The 14,030-nt window shown below is 47.7% G+C and overlaps 6 protein-coding genes across 6 annotated transcripts; 2 read left to right on the top strand and 4 right to left on the bottom strand.

Annotated features, from left to right (window-relative positions):
• Nucleotides 1–670: 670 nt before the first annotated feature.
• Nucleotides 671–1,688, top strand: KVR01_000825 (uncharacterized protein; the record flags this gene model as incomplete). Its single annotated transcript, XM_044781972.1, has 2 exons — nt 671–842; nt 931–1,688. The coding sequence occupies 2 exons, from the start codon at nt 671–673 to the stop codon at nt 1,686–1,688; spliced, it is 930 nt and encodes a 309-aa protein (XP_044650774.1).
• Nucleotides 1,689–4,390: 2,702 nt separating this feature from the next.
• On the bottom strand, nt 4,391–6,011 carry KVR01_000348 (uncharacterized protein; the record flags this gene model as incomplete). Its single annotated transcript, XM_044783824.1, has 3 exons — nt 4,391–4,792; nt 4,886–5,046; nt 5,108–6,011. The coding sequence occupies 3 exons, from the start codon at nt 6,009–6,011 to the stop codon at nt 4,391–4,393; spliced, it is 1,467 nt and encodes a 488-aa protein (XP_044650297.1).
• Nucleotides 6,012–7,345: 1,334 nt separating this feature from the next.
• Nucleotides 7,346–8,383, top strand: KVR01_000998 (uncharacterized protein; the record flags this gene model as incomplete). Its single annotated transcript, XM_044788358.1, has 3 exons — nt 7,346–7,790; nt 7,868–8,217; nt 8,303–8,383. The coding sequence occupies 3 exons, from the start codon at nt 7,346–7,348 to the stop codon at nt 8,381–8,383; spliced, it is 876 nt and encodes a 291-aa protein (XP_044650947.1).
• Nucleotides 8,384–8,526: 143 nt separating this feature from the next.
• KVR01_000985 (uncharacterized protein) lies at nt 8,527–9,023 on the bottom strand (the record flags this gene model as incomplete). Its single annotated transcript, XM_044781663.1, has 2 exons — nt 8,527–8,567; nt 8,636–9,023. The coding sequence occupies 2 exons, from the start codon at nt 9,021–9,023 to the stop codon at nt 8,527–8,529; spliced, it is 429 nt and encodes a 142-aa protein (XP_044650934.1).
• A 791-nt stretch (nt 9,024–9,814) lies between these two features.
• On the bottom strand, nt 9,815–10,602 carry KVR01_001015 (uncharacterized protein; the record flags this gene model as incomplete). Its single annotated transcript, XM_044793528.1, has 2 exons — nt 9,815–9,820; nt 10,324–10,602. The coding sequence occupies 2 exons, from the start codon at nt 10,600–10,602 to the stop codon at nt 9,815–9,817; spliced, it is 285 nt and encodes a 94-aa protein (XP_044650964.1).
• Nucleotides 10,603–12,123: 1,521 nt separating this feature from the next.
• On the bottom strand, nt 12,124–13,836 carry KVR01_000758 (uncharacterized protein; the record flags this gene model as incomplete). Its single annotated transcript, XM_044786830.1, has 3 exons — nt 12,124–12,779; nt 12,905–12,972; nt 13,073–13,836. 3 exons carry the CDS (start codon nt 13,834–13,836, stop codon nt 12,124–12,126), a joined length of 1,488 nt encoding a protein of 495 aa, XP_044650707.1.
• Between the last annotated feature and the right edge of the window lie 194 nt (nt 13,837–14,030).

The following is a 14,030-nucleotide window of genomic DNA, read 5'->3' as shown; positions in this document are numbered from 1 at the left end:
TTTAATTTTATGTATATAAATACTTAAAAATAGAATTAAATGAGAGGATATTTAATATAATTATATATTTATAGATAACTTTTTTTAAAAAAATAAAAAGGGTATAAGCGGGTATACTATCCGTTTTTGCAGGTGCGAATATCCGTTCTCATACTTAATTACCTAATCGGTGGCCAACCAGCTTGGAATTTTGGGCTTCTGATAAGTTCCATCTACGCTACCTGGGGGCCTGGGGAGATTTCGTTGATCATAAAACACAAACTGTATTTCCTCGGTCATCATTCATCTCGCCTGTCTGATACATTGAAACAAAACGTCATGATGTTTCATTTTTCGCCTTTTCTGGCACTGGTCTACGCCACTGTCGCCCATGCATCCTGCGGAAGGAACCGCAGCTTGGAGGCTCTATTCAGGCCTCATGTGTCACCTCAAACAGAGATAGCATCGTCATACGAGGCCGACTTTTCTAACCTCGTCGGGCCCCGATGGTCAACTTGGGAGACTCCGGCTTGGTCGGGTGCGATCAAGCCCGCTTTGATTTCAGATCTCAAGCAGATTGTCAGGAAAAAAACCAAAGATCCTCCCACATGAAATGGAAGAATTGGTTTGCTAATGATGCCGCAATAGGTGGAAATTGCGTCAAAAAATAATATCCCGTTCATCGCAACCAATGGTGGACACGGATCCAAGGCTGGTCTTGGCGTATTCGACGGCTTTCAACATCAATTTGCAGAATTTCAATACAGTCAGTGTCGATGCAATCAACAACCGCTTGACATTGGGGCCCGGGGCTACCTTGGGTGAAATGGTGACCGAGGTCTTCGCTGCTGGAAAGGAGATACGTATGCAGTTCCGGTTTCCGGCGAGCTCAAGCGTCGATCACTGTCTTTTTTGTGCGGCTGACTGAGCATGTCGCAATAATGTAAACAGAAACTGGAAATTCCTGGTGCCCCGGTGGTATCGGCGTGACGCTCGGTGGCGGCATCGGCATGCTGATGGGCTTACACGGGCTTATGATAGACGATCTCGAGTCGGTTGAATTGCTGACAGCCACAGGCGAGACGGTGACAGCGTCCGCGGACGAGAATGCGGACCTGTTCTGGGGGATCCGTGGTGCGGGTCAGACCTTTGGTATCGTCACCGAGGCGACGTATACCGTGCACGACCAAACCAACGGGGGCCTCGTCACCGAGGCCAACTTCTACTACACGGCGGCACAACACCGCTCGTTGTGGGAGCTGATTGCAACCTTTGACGACGTGCTACCAGCCGAGCTGTCCCTGCAGACCGCCATGTTGTACAATTCCACGACCGGGGCAGCCACTCTCTGGCTGGCGGCCTGGTACATCGGCAGCCTCGAGGAAGCACAACCATACCTGGACCAGTTTGCCTCACTGGACCCGTTTGTGACCGAGATTCTTAACCTCACGCAGGTTGAAGTATACTACCAATCGATCACGAGGGGTGTATGCGAGAGGGGCCATACGCTCACTGCCTACACGATGGGTGTTGGACGCACAGACCCAGACACCCTCGAGGCCCATTTCGCCGACTACGTGGCCTTCTCCCAGGCCAATCCCTACTACTTCAGTCAGTCCTTCATGCAGTGGTATAGTAACGGCGTGAACTTACAGACCGCGAACAACGCGACTGTCTTCCCTTGGCGGGACGTCCAAGCGTGGTGGTAAGTGGCCCGCCTTGTCCCCCCCCCCCACCAACCTAAAGGGAGGTACAGTCAAGTAGCGGATTCTAATTCACGGGGAATTTTGCGCATCCAGGCTCCTCGAGAATATCATCCTGTACAACTCCCAATTGCCTATCGTCCACGACTGGTCTGTGTCCCAACGAGACAAGTTCCATGCCACTAGCGGTTTCGCTGAAGAGCACATATATGTAAATTATGCTATTGGCGACGAGGGGCCGGCGGCCTGGTGGTCAGAGGCCAACTTGTCCAAGCTGCGAGAACTCAAGGCTCATTGGGACCCCAAAAACCTGTTCGGAAAGGGATAAGTCGGTGGACCGGTCTACGCACATCCCCACCAACGCACATTATTTCTTAAATATATAATATATTATTATTAATTCTACATATATTTTTAAAATCTATATTAAATATATAATATTAATCTATATAAATTATATATATTATAAAAAAATTATTTTATAAGTATTAATATTAATATTATTAAAGTAAATTATATAGAATTTATAATTTAATTAATAAATAAATATTATAAAATACTTTTTAAAAAAGAAGTTACTTTATTTAAAGCTTTATATTTTATTTATATAGAGAAGGACTTTTATATAAAAGAAATTAAGTACTATTTTTAAAAGAATTATTAAAACTTAGAAATTAACTTTTTAAAGGTTTCTTATTAAATATAAAAGATATTTATATAAACTTTAAATTATTATAAAATAATACTTATTAATAATATATATTATTCATTATATATATAAAATCTATTAAAAATATAATAATTAAAATTTAAAACGTTTCTATTTATAGAAAATTAATGGAATTAATTATTAAAAATTTAAAAGAGTGGAGTAAATCCCCGCTTTTTACTCTATTTTTATAAATCTTTAATAATTAATTCTAATAAAATTCTATAAATAAAAACGTTTAAAATATAAGTAATTATTATAATAATATATATTTTTATAATAAAACTTATTAATTATTATTATTTAATGAAGGTAAAAATTAAAATTTAATATCTTAACTAATTTCCTAACTAATTATTAGTTATTTAGTTAGGAAAGAAAATATTAAAGTTTAATAATTTATTTTAAATTTATAATAATATCCATTAATTATTTAAATTTCTTTCTATTATAAGTAAAAAATCTAGTATTTAATAATATTAAATTTATTATTATAAAATTTCATAGAGTTAAATAAAGTATATTAAAAATCGACCTTTTTGGTGGGAAATGTGTGTGTGTTGGTGGGGATGTGTGTAGATCGGTCTACCGACTTATGGTTTGGATTGAGGGTATTTGGCGAGACAAAGGTCGCAATCGGGACGGAATGATGAGCACGGAAATACAATGATCTAGAAATATGCGTCACTTGCATATTTCGAGGTACTGACTTCAATTTATGGTACATACCTAGGTAATGAGGTGGTCCAATTGTAGTGCCTGAATGGTACAAGCACAGTGCATAAAAACAGCTACTTAAGTATTGCATGCACTCAGTGCTGCCCTTCCTCCTTGATACTAAAAGGCTAAGGGCTGATACACTACGATACTTGCCCAGGTGGATTGACATTGACCTATTCCAATTGATACCATAAGGCACACTATTATGGACACATTCTGGGCCATGTGCAATAAATTATCAAATTCTGCAGTCACTTTCATCGGCATCATGTGCTTTCTGCCTCTTGGTTCTTTGACAGTTTACTAGCACGTGAAAGGAGCGCTTGCAGCTCAATAGGAGTGCCTACTAATTACATAGGTAGAATTGAAAACATGGTCTATGAATGGATATTCTGAATTGGTCTATACTGACGCAGGTCTCATGTGCATAGGTATTAAAAACGAAACCACCTGAAACCACCACTTATGCAGTACTAGTATTATCCAAAGCTGCCAGTCTTGGATGGTTAATCAATGAACAGCATCATTCATGCCCCCAAGGTAAATAGACAAAGATTGTGAAGACCAATATCATGGAAATAGCAAACATTCAGTCATTGTGATTGCTCTGGTGTTACTATATCAATATATTGAACACCCCATCATGGAGAACCTTGTGGTGATAGTACAGTCTTTAATGGCATGAACCAGCTACTATACCAGGAAAATAGAGGCTTTAGTAATAGTTCCTCACTAGAATTAATAGTTATATTTATAGTAATAATTCCTCTTTCAGTAATAGATAATCTCTAGCTTCTAATTAATTAGTTAAAGAAATTACTTTCTACTTTAAAATTAAGACTATTTAAGAAGGAATTACTTTATAAATCTTTTTCTTATATAGATAAGTTTAATGTAAAAAGAAAGTTAATTTTAAGTCTATCCCTTTATATACTTTTTAATTCTCTACCTCTTCTTTAAGTCTTTCTTTATAGGTAATAATAGATCTTATAGTATACCTTCTTTAATCTTAATCTCCTTCCTTATCTCCTTTTATCTGTGGGTATATAATTAGAGGGCTAATTAGAAGCTAGGGATTGTTTATTGCTAGAGGAGGAACTGTTATTAGAAGAAGAACTGTTAATTCTAGGGCTTTAATTGGCCCCCTAGGGTAACTATTGCTAGAACCTATAGACCTCCGGTCCGGTACTTTTCCAGTAGATAGAAAAATGACGCCAGTCCTTTGACACCTATTTGGACCACAAACCCAATGGCTGCTCAGAGGAATTCGTCAATGTACTCACCAGTCCTTTGAGTCTGAAGACCGTAACTCTCGAAGTTTCTTCTCCTTCCGAATATCCTTGAAGCCCAACCCGCAACCAAAACCAAACGCGGCAACGGCAACAGCTATGCCGAGATACATTACAGCATCGATGCCGTTGCTGTAGGCTTCCAAAGTAGCAGCAAGCTTGTCACCCCGCACGATATTGCGAATGCCGCGAACACCAGCGCCGATGATAATCTCGGGGTCGACACCAACATCCCCCCTTCTATCTAAAAGCTGGCTCCTCAAGGTGTTGCTGAAGATCGCGTTTGCGGCGGGCAGTGCTACTGCCGCACCAATATTCTGGCAGAAGAGGACAATAGACATTGCGGTGGGGATCTGCGTTGCTGGGACGCAGTTTTGCACCGCGATGAAGGCCTAGTATGTGCGGGAAAAAAAAAAACAGACAACTATGTCAGTGACGCGAACTACGTGAAATTGGGGTTTGGCACAGTGCAAGATGGTACTTACTCCTGCAGCCATGGAACCACCACCAACGCCGTAAAGAACCTGGTAGCCTATCCACTGGGCCGTCGTCGTGGTGGGACTCAGCGTGGAAAATACACCATAGCCAACAGCAGATATTGCAGCTCCAGACAGCACCCAAGGAAGATAGTATCCTAATGCTTCGACTATGAACACGTCATTTTTGATCAGTTCAATATCTGAGGAACAGGAGACAAGGTTACTTACTTGCTGTTCCGGAAATCATAGTAAATATCACTATGGCCAAGGTCGTTGGCAGCATATGTACACCGCTCATGAGAGGTGTATCGTTATGTATAGCCTGAAAATAGATGGCAAGATAGAAGTCGGCCACGAGAACAGTCGCTAGCAGGAAGAACATGTTACCTGCGGCTGACCAGATGATGCGGTGCTTGAGCATGGCGAACGGTACCATGGCGTCATCTCCAGTGCGATGCTCATGCACTAGAAACAGGATAAAAGTAATCAACCCCCCGACGATGAGCCCGATGACGGTCGCACTGTTCCAAGGGTGTTCGTTGCCACCATACTGGATTCCTAGGAGGAACATTACAGCCGCTGGGCCGATGAGTGCGAAGCCAGGCAGGTCCAGAGACTTGATGGCCGTCTTTAGGACTTGGCTTGCTGGGGGCTTCGGTGCCGGCTCCGGGATTCTGAAGAGTAGCAAGAGCAAACCTACAACGGCGCCGATAGGAAGGTTGACGTAGAAGCACCAGCGCCAAGTCGTGTATTCAGTGAACAATCCGCCCACGATTGGACCCAATGCGAGGCCAAGTTGGCCAAGACCCATGTTGACGCCCATGGCCTGTGCCTGCGCTCGAGGGGGCAGAATGGCCGAAATGATGGTCAAGGCTCCATTACCAATGCCGGAAGACCCAACACCTGCGATTGCGCGCCCGATGATGAACATTGAGGACGACTGAGCGGCTCCGCAAATGGCAGACCCGACGACAAAGACGAAGAAAAAAGATAGGAAAGTCCACTGCATCATTTGGTCAGCGGTTTTGAAATGGAATGCTTGGGTGTTGGGTTCGAAAACGAAGTTATGATGTCGAAACTGGGAAGGCTGGCTCACCTTGATTGAGAAGTAACGAAAAAGCTTCCCCGTCATCTAAGCACACCAGCTGGAGTCAGTGAAAACCTCGGCGAGACATGTGATTTCCAGGTCCCAATTCAACCTTATATCATGGCATCTTGGAGGCATATTCCTTGAACCATTCAAATACCTAGGGACTTTGCTTACCGGCTGAAAAGCGGCGCTGCCCAGCTGGTAGGCACCTCCATACCTGTATTTCAGAGTCCAAGTCAGCGAAAAGACAGCACAGGCTTGATGCAAGAGTCATTGCTGGCAGATCAGCGATGACTTACCACCCGATATCTACCAACGAGTTAAATTCCGTCGTGATTGCCGGCGCTGCTGTAGACAAGACAGCTAGGTCAAGAAAAAATGTGAAGTAGGTAAGAGTCACGGGGCCAAGGATAAGCCATCTCGCAATGCCGGTCACGTAGTGGCCTTGAGAGCTCTCTATCTCGCCATTTTGATCGCTATGATATGGATCTCCGGTGTTCTTTTCCACATCCTCGATCATACTCCCACCGCCTGTAGGATGTCGCTTCTGGCTCATGATTGCTGCCCTCAACTCGTGCCGTGGCTTGTTGTATGCTCTACTGCCTTTTCAAAAAAGGCACCAAAGACAGCGGGTGTGCAGGTGAGTCCTGTTGTCAATCAATGACGGCTTTAAAAGCCCAATGCAATTTCCAGATTCAATTCGAAAAGAGGGTGCAGCACGTAGACTCCTGTCTGAAATCGCCGAACGTCTAAATGTCATTGGATGTTCTCACCACTTGCAAGACATCCGCGGGATGCGGCTGAACCTATGGGGTACATACGGAATGTGTGTCTGCGGAATGCTGAACCTTTCAACTCGGGTGTGTGGGCACGGCTGATAAGACAGGCCGACCGCCGGCTTCATGTGCGGAATTCAACTCCGGTCACGCACACAGCCGTAGGCAATACACCCGTCTCGTTTTACCATCATAGGAAACTTGAAGGCACCAACATATGCAGAAGCGGAATTTGGATCCCTTCCAAATAAAGTGGATCACATAGCTTGACACAGAGACACCGTGTGAGATATTCCGTCTGGTGCCACGCCTCGCCGGTTGACACTTGTTGCGCAGCAAGCGCCCGGCTCTTTAAATTACCCGTGGACCAAGACCCGTGGATACTACCATATGCAGGAACGGGATTGGAATACCGCCCTGAACTGATGCACTACATAACTCCGGTTTTGTTGCTTATATCGTAACTATCTGGTCGATTTAGTTGTACCAATTTGAACTGAGGTGATTTTGATGCTTATATCAAGCTTGCCTAACTTGTTGCATCCCCAAATCACAACATTACTAGTCCGCATAGAAATCACGCGGACACGACCCATGAGAATGTCTCCCCTTGGAAAGTTCGCCCTCATCACCGGCTGTTCAGCTGGAGGTATTGGTGCTGGCCTAGCTGAAGTTTTCCGGGAAAGGGGCTATCATGTTTTTGCGACTGCACGGAACCCAGCAAAGCTTCCTGCAACTCTTCACGATGTACCTCATGTTACACTACTGACACTCGACGTGCTATCTTCGGAATCTATTGCTGCCGCGGTGAAGAGTGTAACCAAAGAAACCGGTGGTCGACTCGACGTCCTTGTCAACAATAGCGGCCAGAACTTCATCATGCCCGCCCTGGATGTCGATATTGAGAACGGCCGCAAACTTTTTGACCTTAACTTCTTTGCTCCACTGGCAATGATACAAGCATTTATTCCTCTAATCATCGAGGCCAAGGGCTACGTTGTTAACCAGTCGTCCGCTGCCGGCTATGTGCCGATGCCCTTCGGAAGTCAGTGCTTTTCTTTCCCCATAACAACCTGTAGCAGTAAATATGAACTGACAGCATTCATCTTCGCCCCTACACAGGCATTTACAACGGATCTAAAGCGGCGCTGACTATGGCAAGTGGCATCTGGGCCCGTGAGCTCGAGCCCCTCGGTGTCCGGACCCTCACCCTCGTCACAACTAGTGTTAAGACCCCAGCCTTTGACAACATACCAAAGCCTAAGATCCCCGAACAATCACATTATTACGTAATCCGTGACTATCTCGAGCGCATGGCCGACGGTCGGCTTCAGGAGGGCGCCCCTGACACGAGGACATATGGCCTCAAGGTGGTGGGGGAGATTGAAAAGGGAACGACAGGGGAGATATGGGTCGGCAAGGATGCTGGCATGAACCGCTGGGCATCGAAGTGGTTGCCACAGTCGATCCTTGTAAGCCTGTCCACAACACCACGGTTGTCGAGGGCTTCCCGGCTTCTTCCTTCTCTTAATTGATAACTAACCATCGTGAACCAAGAACATGGCGCTTGACGGCTTTCTCAAGGTCTCCGGAGAGTTGACCAAGGTCTCAGAAGCGCACAAGACCAAGAGATCGTAAGGCAGGGCCTCTGCGCATGTGTGTAATAGCTTCCGCGTGGTCCGTTTGGTTGTTGTACAAGTTGAGCGCTGTGAATCACTAGGCAAAACTGCGTGAAGTACTTTCTCCATTTCGCGACTATGCTTATTCGTGCCTGCTGCTAGTTACATAGAATGTTTCATATCGATAAACTGGACCTGAATCCCTGTTGTACGCGACAAAAAGGCCTATTTAAGAATCTTCTACAGCATGGTGAGGATAAGAGCATCTTACCAGTCAAGCTCTGCAGCTTCTCTCCCAGGGGCGAGCCGCCTGCCATGGTGACAAACTTCTGCGTCGTGTCCTTGTGGCGCGTCATTACGAGGGTGCACACCTCCACGGCGCCGTCACCGATGGCGTAAGCCCCAGCGAGCGAGCGGCCCTCGAGGGCGACGAGGAGGTCGCCCGCCAGCGTCTTGCTGTCGTAGTCAAACACTTGGGCGGCTCCAAGGCTCTTTACAAAGTCAAAGTTCTTGGGGGAGCTGGTGGACAGCACGTCGTAGCGCGCGGCGACGGCAAGTTGGATCGCGTTGGCGCCAACACTCGAGGAACCACCCGTGATTATGACCGCCCGGAGAGCAGGCCCCTTGCTGATGGTGCTGGCTGGCGGCGAGGTCGGCATTTCTAGATCGAGAAGTTTCGGATGGAAGAGGCCGTATGCGGCAGTGGAGAGGGTTAGAGGCATGACACAGGCCAAGCCGCTGGCAGAGCGCTTCTGCCGTCTCATGGGCCTCTGGCTCCCTGCTCGTAGCTGATGTGGTTGGGTAGCTGTGTGGCCATGTGCGCGCGGACGAGGGTGCACCGCTGCAACGCGCTCTCGGATGCTTCATCAGAGACAGAGGCGATGGAGAGGGCAGCCGCAACAACTCTATCGTTGACTTTGAAGCGCTGGACTCCTGGGCCAACCTCTGCAACCATCCCAGCAACGTCGCCGCCGAGGACAAAAGGGTACTTGAGGTAGCGGAGAAGCATATCGCCCGGGATCTGTATCTGCCAGTCCACAGGGTTGATGGCTACTGCGGCGTTCTTGACCACTATCTGGCCTGGCCCTGGAGAGGCTTAACCTGTTCGGCTGGGAGCCAAGGTGCCTCATTCTGAGGATATCGTTTATCAATCATAGTCGTCGATAATGCAGAGATGTGATGGTAAAATAGGATTTGTAAGATAATTCCTCGCGTTGCTTCACACGGGACAATTCAGAGTGAGATCTAATTTAAATTACGCAGTTATTGGAACGCCTCTTGGGATGCTGACTGAGTGGTAATATCTGCCAAAGAAAGGATATTGTTTAGTTTTGGAAATGTGGGTTGAGAATCTTCTGAGCTTTGTGACTGTGCCGATATCGTTAACATTCTTACATGGCCCACATTGAAGTTTGTATGAAAGAGATTGGCTAAGTAGCAAGTGCGAGCTTCAGGACTTGATCAAAAGAGGCATGCGAAATGTTGTTTCGGTTCCGAGTCTGTCGAAAGGTCTGTCTGTTCCCAAGTAGTGCGCCTTTGCTTCTATATCTGTTCACCGAAATTGTTGCGAGCCCCGTATCTAGTGCCACCAATATTTACAGTTGGCCACTTCGCCTGAATCAACGAGCCGTCTATGTCCATGGCTTTAACAAAAACTCCCCGATTGTCACTTTCTATCTTTTTTAATTTCCTTTCGTGCTTTGATCGATTGTAGCTAGAGGGAAAGAGAGACAGAGAAATAAAAGAGCGTCAGATAGATAAAGTTTGTGCAAGACTATTGCCATGCATCATTAGCGTGACTCACAGAAACAAAATAGTAGCCCAGAGACTGTGAAGTATTACTTACAGAAGAAGACATCATGACGAGCGTAAGTAGTATGGCTGTCTCGAGTATTAAGACTGAAACTATGTATTAGTCAAGCGCCCCGTGGTGACCCTCCGAGCGTGTGTAGTACTTACTGTGGAAGAGTCAACAGTAGCGTCGATGACGCCAGCCCAGACGTTGGTAGCGTGAACAGCACCCGTGCAGGTGGCGACACTGTCAGAGCCAACGGTGCATTTTGCGGGGAAGGAATCAACAGTGGCCCCGCGAAGGTTGAGAACCGGCGCCGCGGTGGGCTGTGCCTCGGGGAGGACAGCAGCCGCCGTGGGAGCAGGCATCGGTGCCGGTGCTGGCACGGCCATAACCAGGGTGGCAGATGCGGCCAGGGTGAGGATCAAGGAGGAAATGCACTGCATCTTGACGAATGGTTGGTGATTATGGGTGGGTGGATCGATATTTGGTATTGGGTGGTCGCCACGTGGGATGGTTGCACAAGGGTCGTAGATGGGCGGTGCTTGGTGATCGAAGTAGGGGCGTCGGATCGAGATACAGTGTAGTGATCGAGATGGAGAAATGATACTTGGACTGGAGATGATTGGATAGGCGGGCAATCTCTACGGAGGATCTTGATGCTTGAGTGGTTGGATGGCTTTCTTGGTGATTAGGTGCTTGATCCGGATGATGATGATGGTCCACTGTGGCAAGAAGCTTCACCTGTGGCGATGTTGTTGATCTTATATCTCAAGGTTCTATCCCTTCACGATGCCACAATCCGGAGGGTAATGTGTTTGGGACCAAATTCGAAAGTTCATTGACCGTCGTGATTCCGTTCAGCAAGTCAGCGATTACCCACTCGAGAATCAGCCGCCTGACTGGAAAACACCAATAGTGTTACGTCCTTACGTGAAGGAAAAGCCGCTGTTCAAAGAAGATGGTAATTCTAAATGCCATCCCCGAGCACTGCGGATCTCGGGTGAGACACATCGCCTTACACTGGATTTCGGTGGCTTCGTGACGCGCAGTCAGGCCCTGCACGTCGTGCTGCGCTGGCTGGGTCAGGGTCCGTCGGCCACATGGCATTTTAGCACCCTGCATATTCCATGAGCCAATCAGCAAGCCCAATCGACGAAACGGAAAGAGACCCTGAGTTCGGCGCAGATGTCTTGGGGACTTCACACGGACCCTGAGTTAATTGTACAGGAGCAGAGGTGTCATCAAGCGCAGAGAGCTAGATCCCACGATGGTCAGCCGGCCAATGGGAGCACGCCCTGAGACGAGAGGATCATGCCGGGTGCTAGTTTTGGGCACGAGTTCCGGCAGGGGTGTATGTAAGACAGGGCGTCGTATTACATGCAATATGCACGCAATCGGACAAGGAACCAAGCTCTGGTTGAGGAAGTCGTGGAGCATCAAGCATTCGTTCCTGAAGATCTCGGAAACCGCCCGGCTGGGCACATGTGGTCAAGCATTATTGACATGTCTTGGCTAAGCATCCATTCCCATCCATCCGGTGCGCACCGCGCTGTCCCCCAAGCTCAGACCGAAGGCTGAACGCTAGGTTCCAAAATAAGTCAGCTGGGAAATAAAGCGGCCCCGGAAAGAAGGGTCTCCTTGTATTCCATTGCAGCAGGATCAGACGTCACACTTCCTGAATGTCAGCTGATATCCGTCAGGCCCGTGATCAAGCAAATTCCCTTCAGCCCCATCAATTTCATGTCCAAGAGACATCAAGCTCCCGGGGGCTAAGGCAGTGTGACGCCCTCAAAGCTTCGCCCTCGGTGGGCCCCGTGGGATAATGTTTTTCTGCGGGGAACACACACACGTGCTGACTAGTCTTTAGTCCATGTTAGGTGTTCGAATGATTAGAAAAGGCTCCCTATAGGCTGCATTTTGTGGTTATTTATAAACTTGTAAGCAATTCTCCCTCTTTGCACCAACTATACATCCTTGTCTTCGGCAACGTGGTTTTCAGAAAGTCTTGGGACCCAGGGCGGCAGTGAATCCTCGTCATCTTTTGGATCGCCACGCGAGATCTCCGTCGAAAACCTGGTGACCGGGTCATTCGATACATAGATGTGCTGCTCAACCCAAATGCGTCGGTCCTTCGCAACTGGTGTACGGGCTGGAGATGCCTCGTCGCCGTTCAAAAATGAGTGCCCGGCCAGAGGAGCAGGCCGGGATGACTCAAACCCGGGGACGAGCGGGAGCTCCGACTCCCGCCGCCCAAATCCTGACGCGACGCTGACGCTTGCGCCGGGGTGGCTTAGCGCTTCATCGGGGTGCTTAGGAGAGCCAAGTGAGCCCTGTGTGTTGCATTCGCGGTCCCCGTCGTGGGTCGCATCCGACAGCGGTACCGATGGCTGTGTGGTGCTCTCCCTCTTCCCGCTGAGACCGCTCACCCACGTAGCGGTGGACCCGAGCTTGGAGCTCCGCGGCGTGTGGCTCGATGTGGTAGTGCGTGTTGTCTGGGTCCATTCTTTGAGCTTGTTGGGTAGGTACCGGAGAATGAGCAGCCGTGCCGACGGGAGGCAGGCGATGATTATTCCCACTGTGATCTCGACGTTGGACCATGTTGCAAGCCAGGTCAGGTCCTCTGCAGGGATCAGAGGTGTGTTAGCACTTGAGTCCACAAGGACCAGCCGCATCGCGCGATGTCACGTATATCTCCAGCCTCCGATTACTTGCAGGTGGTTGGGGAACAGGCGTAGGAGAACTTACTTGTAGGGTTATGGCCATTAGTCATGATGACCAGGCATTGGAGACGCAAGATGCTGACTATCGTCAAGCTATTCAAGTTCAAAGCACCATCAGCGTGGAATCCCCGCCGACCTGGGCAAGATACCAAAGTGCTGGCGGCTGAACAATATAGAATGAGATTGAACTCACAATATACCAAAGCCAAACATCACGAAGGCCTCCATCCTCTTGCGAAACGGCAAGTTCAGTTTAGTGACTTGCCAGAACGGCAACGCAAGCATCCAGAGGTCCAGTGCAATCCCAATTCCTGAATTTGTCCAGGATAATATAGAAAAACTTATGCAATGGCCTTTGTGCACGCCTCGTCCTTGCCACATCTTCCAGAAGTAATCCGTAGGAGTACACTGGAAGGCGTAGGCGAAGACGAATGCAACCGTAAGTGCAAGATTGAAGGCTTGTGTCGCCCAGACGATCCGTTGGAATTGCCTATTTGAGAACAGCCGCTGGTAGAGAAAACAGATCGACGCCTTGACCAGTGCCAGAGTGATAGTATATATAAATCCAAAGATCCAGAATATTTTGATATAATAGTCGATCTCGTCGTGCGTCAGTGTCCAGATGTCCTGGCCCATGCCGGCCTTAAGCTGCAGTTGACGGCCTGTGATAACACCAATAGTAGCCAGGAAGGCCACGATTAAGGTCGTGTCATCCATGCCCCATGTAGATAATTTGAGCGCTCGTGTGAGCATGCGCATGAGGAAGAATACCGTTTGAGCGCCGAACAGGACCAGGAAAGCGATTGAAACGCTTTTTAGACGAGGGGCCGTTGGATTGTCGCACGTGTTGACTGTGTAGTTCCTGAGAACTGCGAAAGTGTAAGCTACAGGGTGCGGGAATCTATCAGGATTCTCGTACACAAAGTATCCGGTACGGAGCAGCTGCGAGCCACGCATAGCAAGAATGGGTTGGGATTTTCAAGGTCTAAGCCTTCACAGAGACAGGTCGTGTTGAACGAGTCGCAGGGTGTTACGCTTAATAAATTAGCAACACATAACATCTGTTGTTCGCATTTGGTCAGTTTGACTTCTTTTTAGGGTTGCATTGTATCTTCTGATTGACGTACCCCACAATCTGGCAGAGAGTCAAG

Source organism: Diaporthe batatas (assembly GCF_019321695.1).
Source record: "Diaporthe batatas strain CRI 302-4 chromosome Unknown Contig00001, whole genome shotgun sequence".
In the NCBI taxonomy this organism is placed as follows: Eukaryota; Fungi; Ascomycota; class Sordariomycetes; order Diaporthales; family Diaporthaceae; genus Diaporthe; species Diaporthe batatas.
This window is presented reverse-complemented; position numbering and strand designations above follow the sequence as displayed.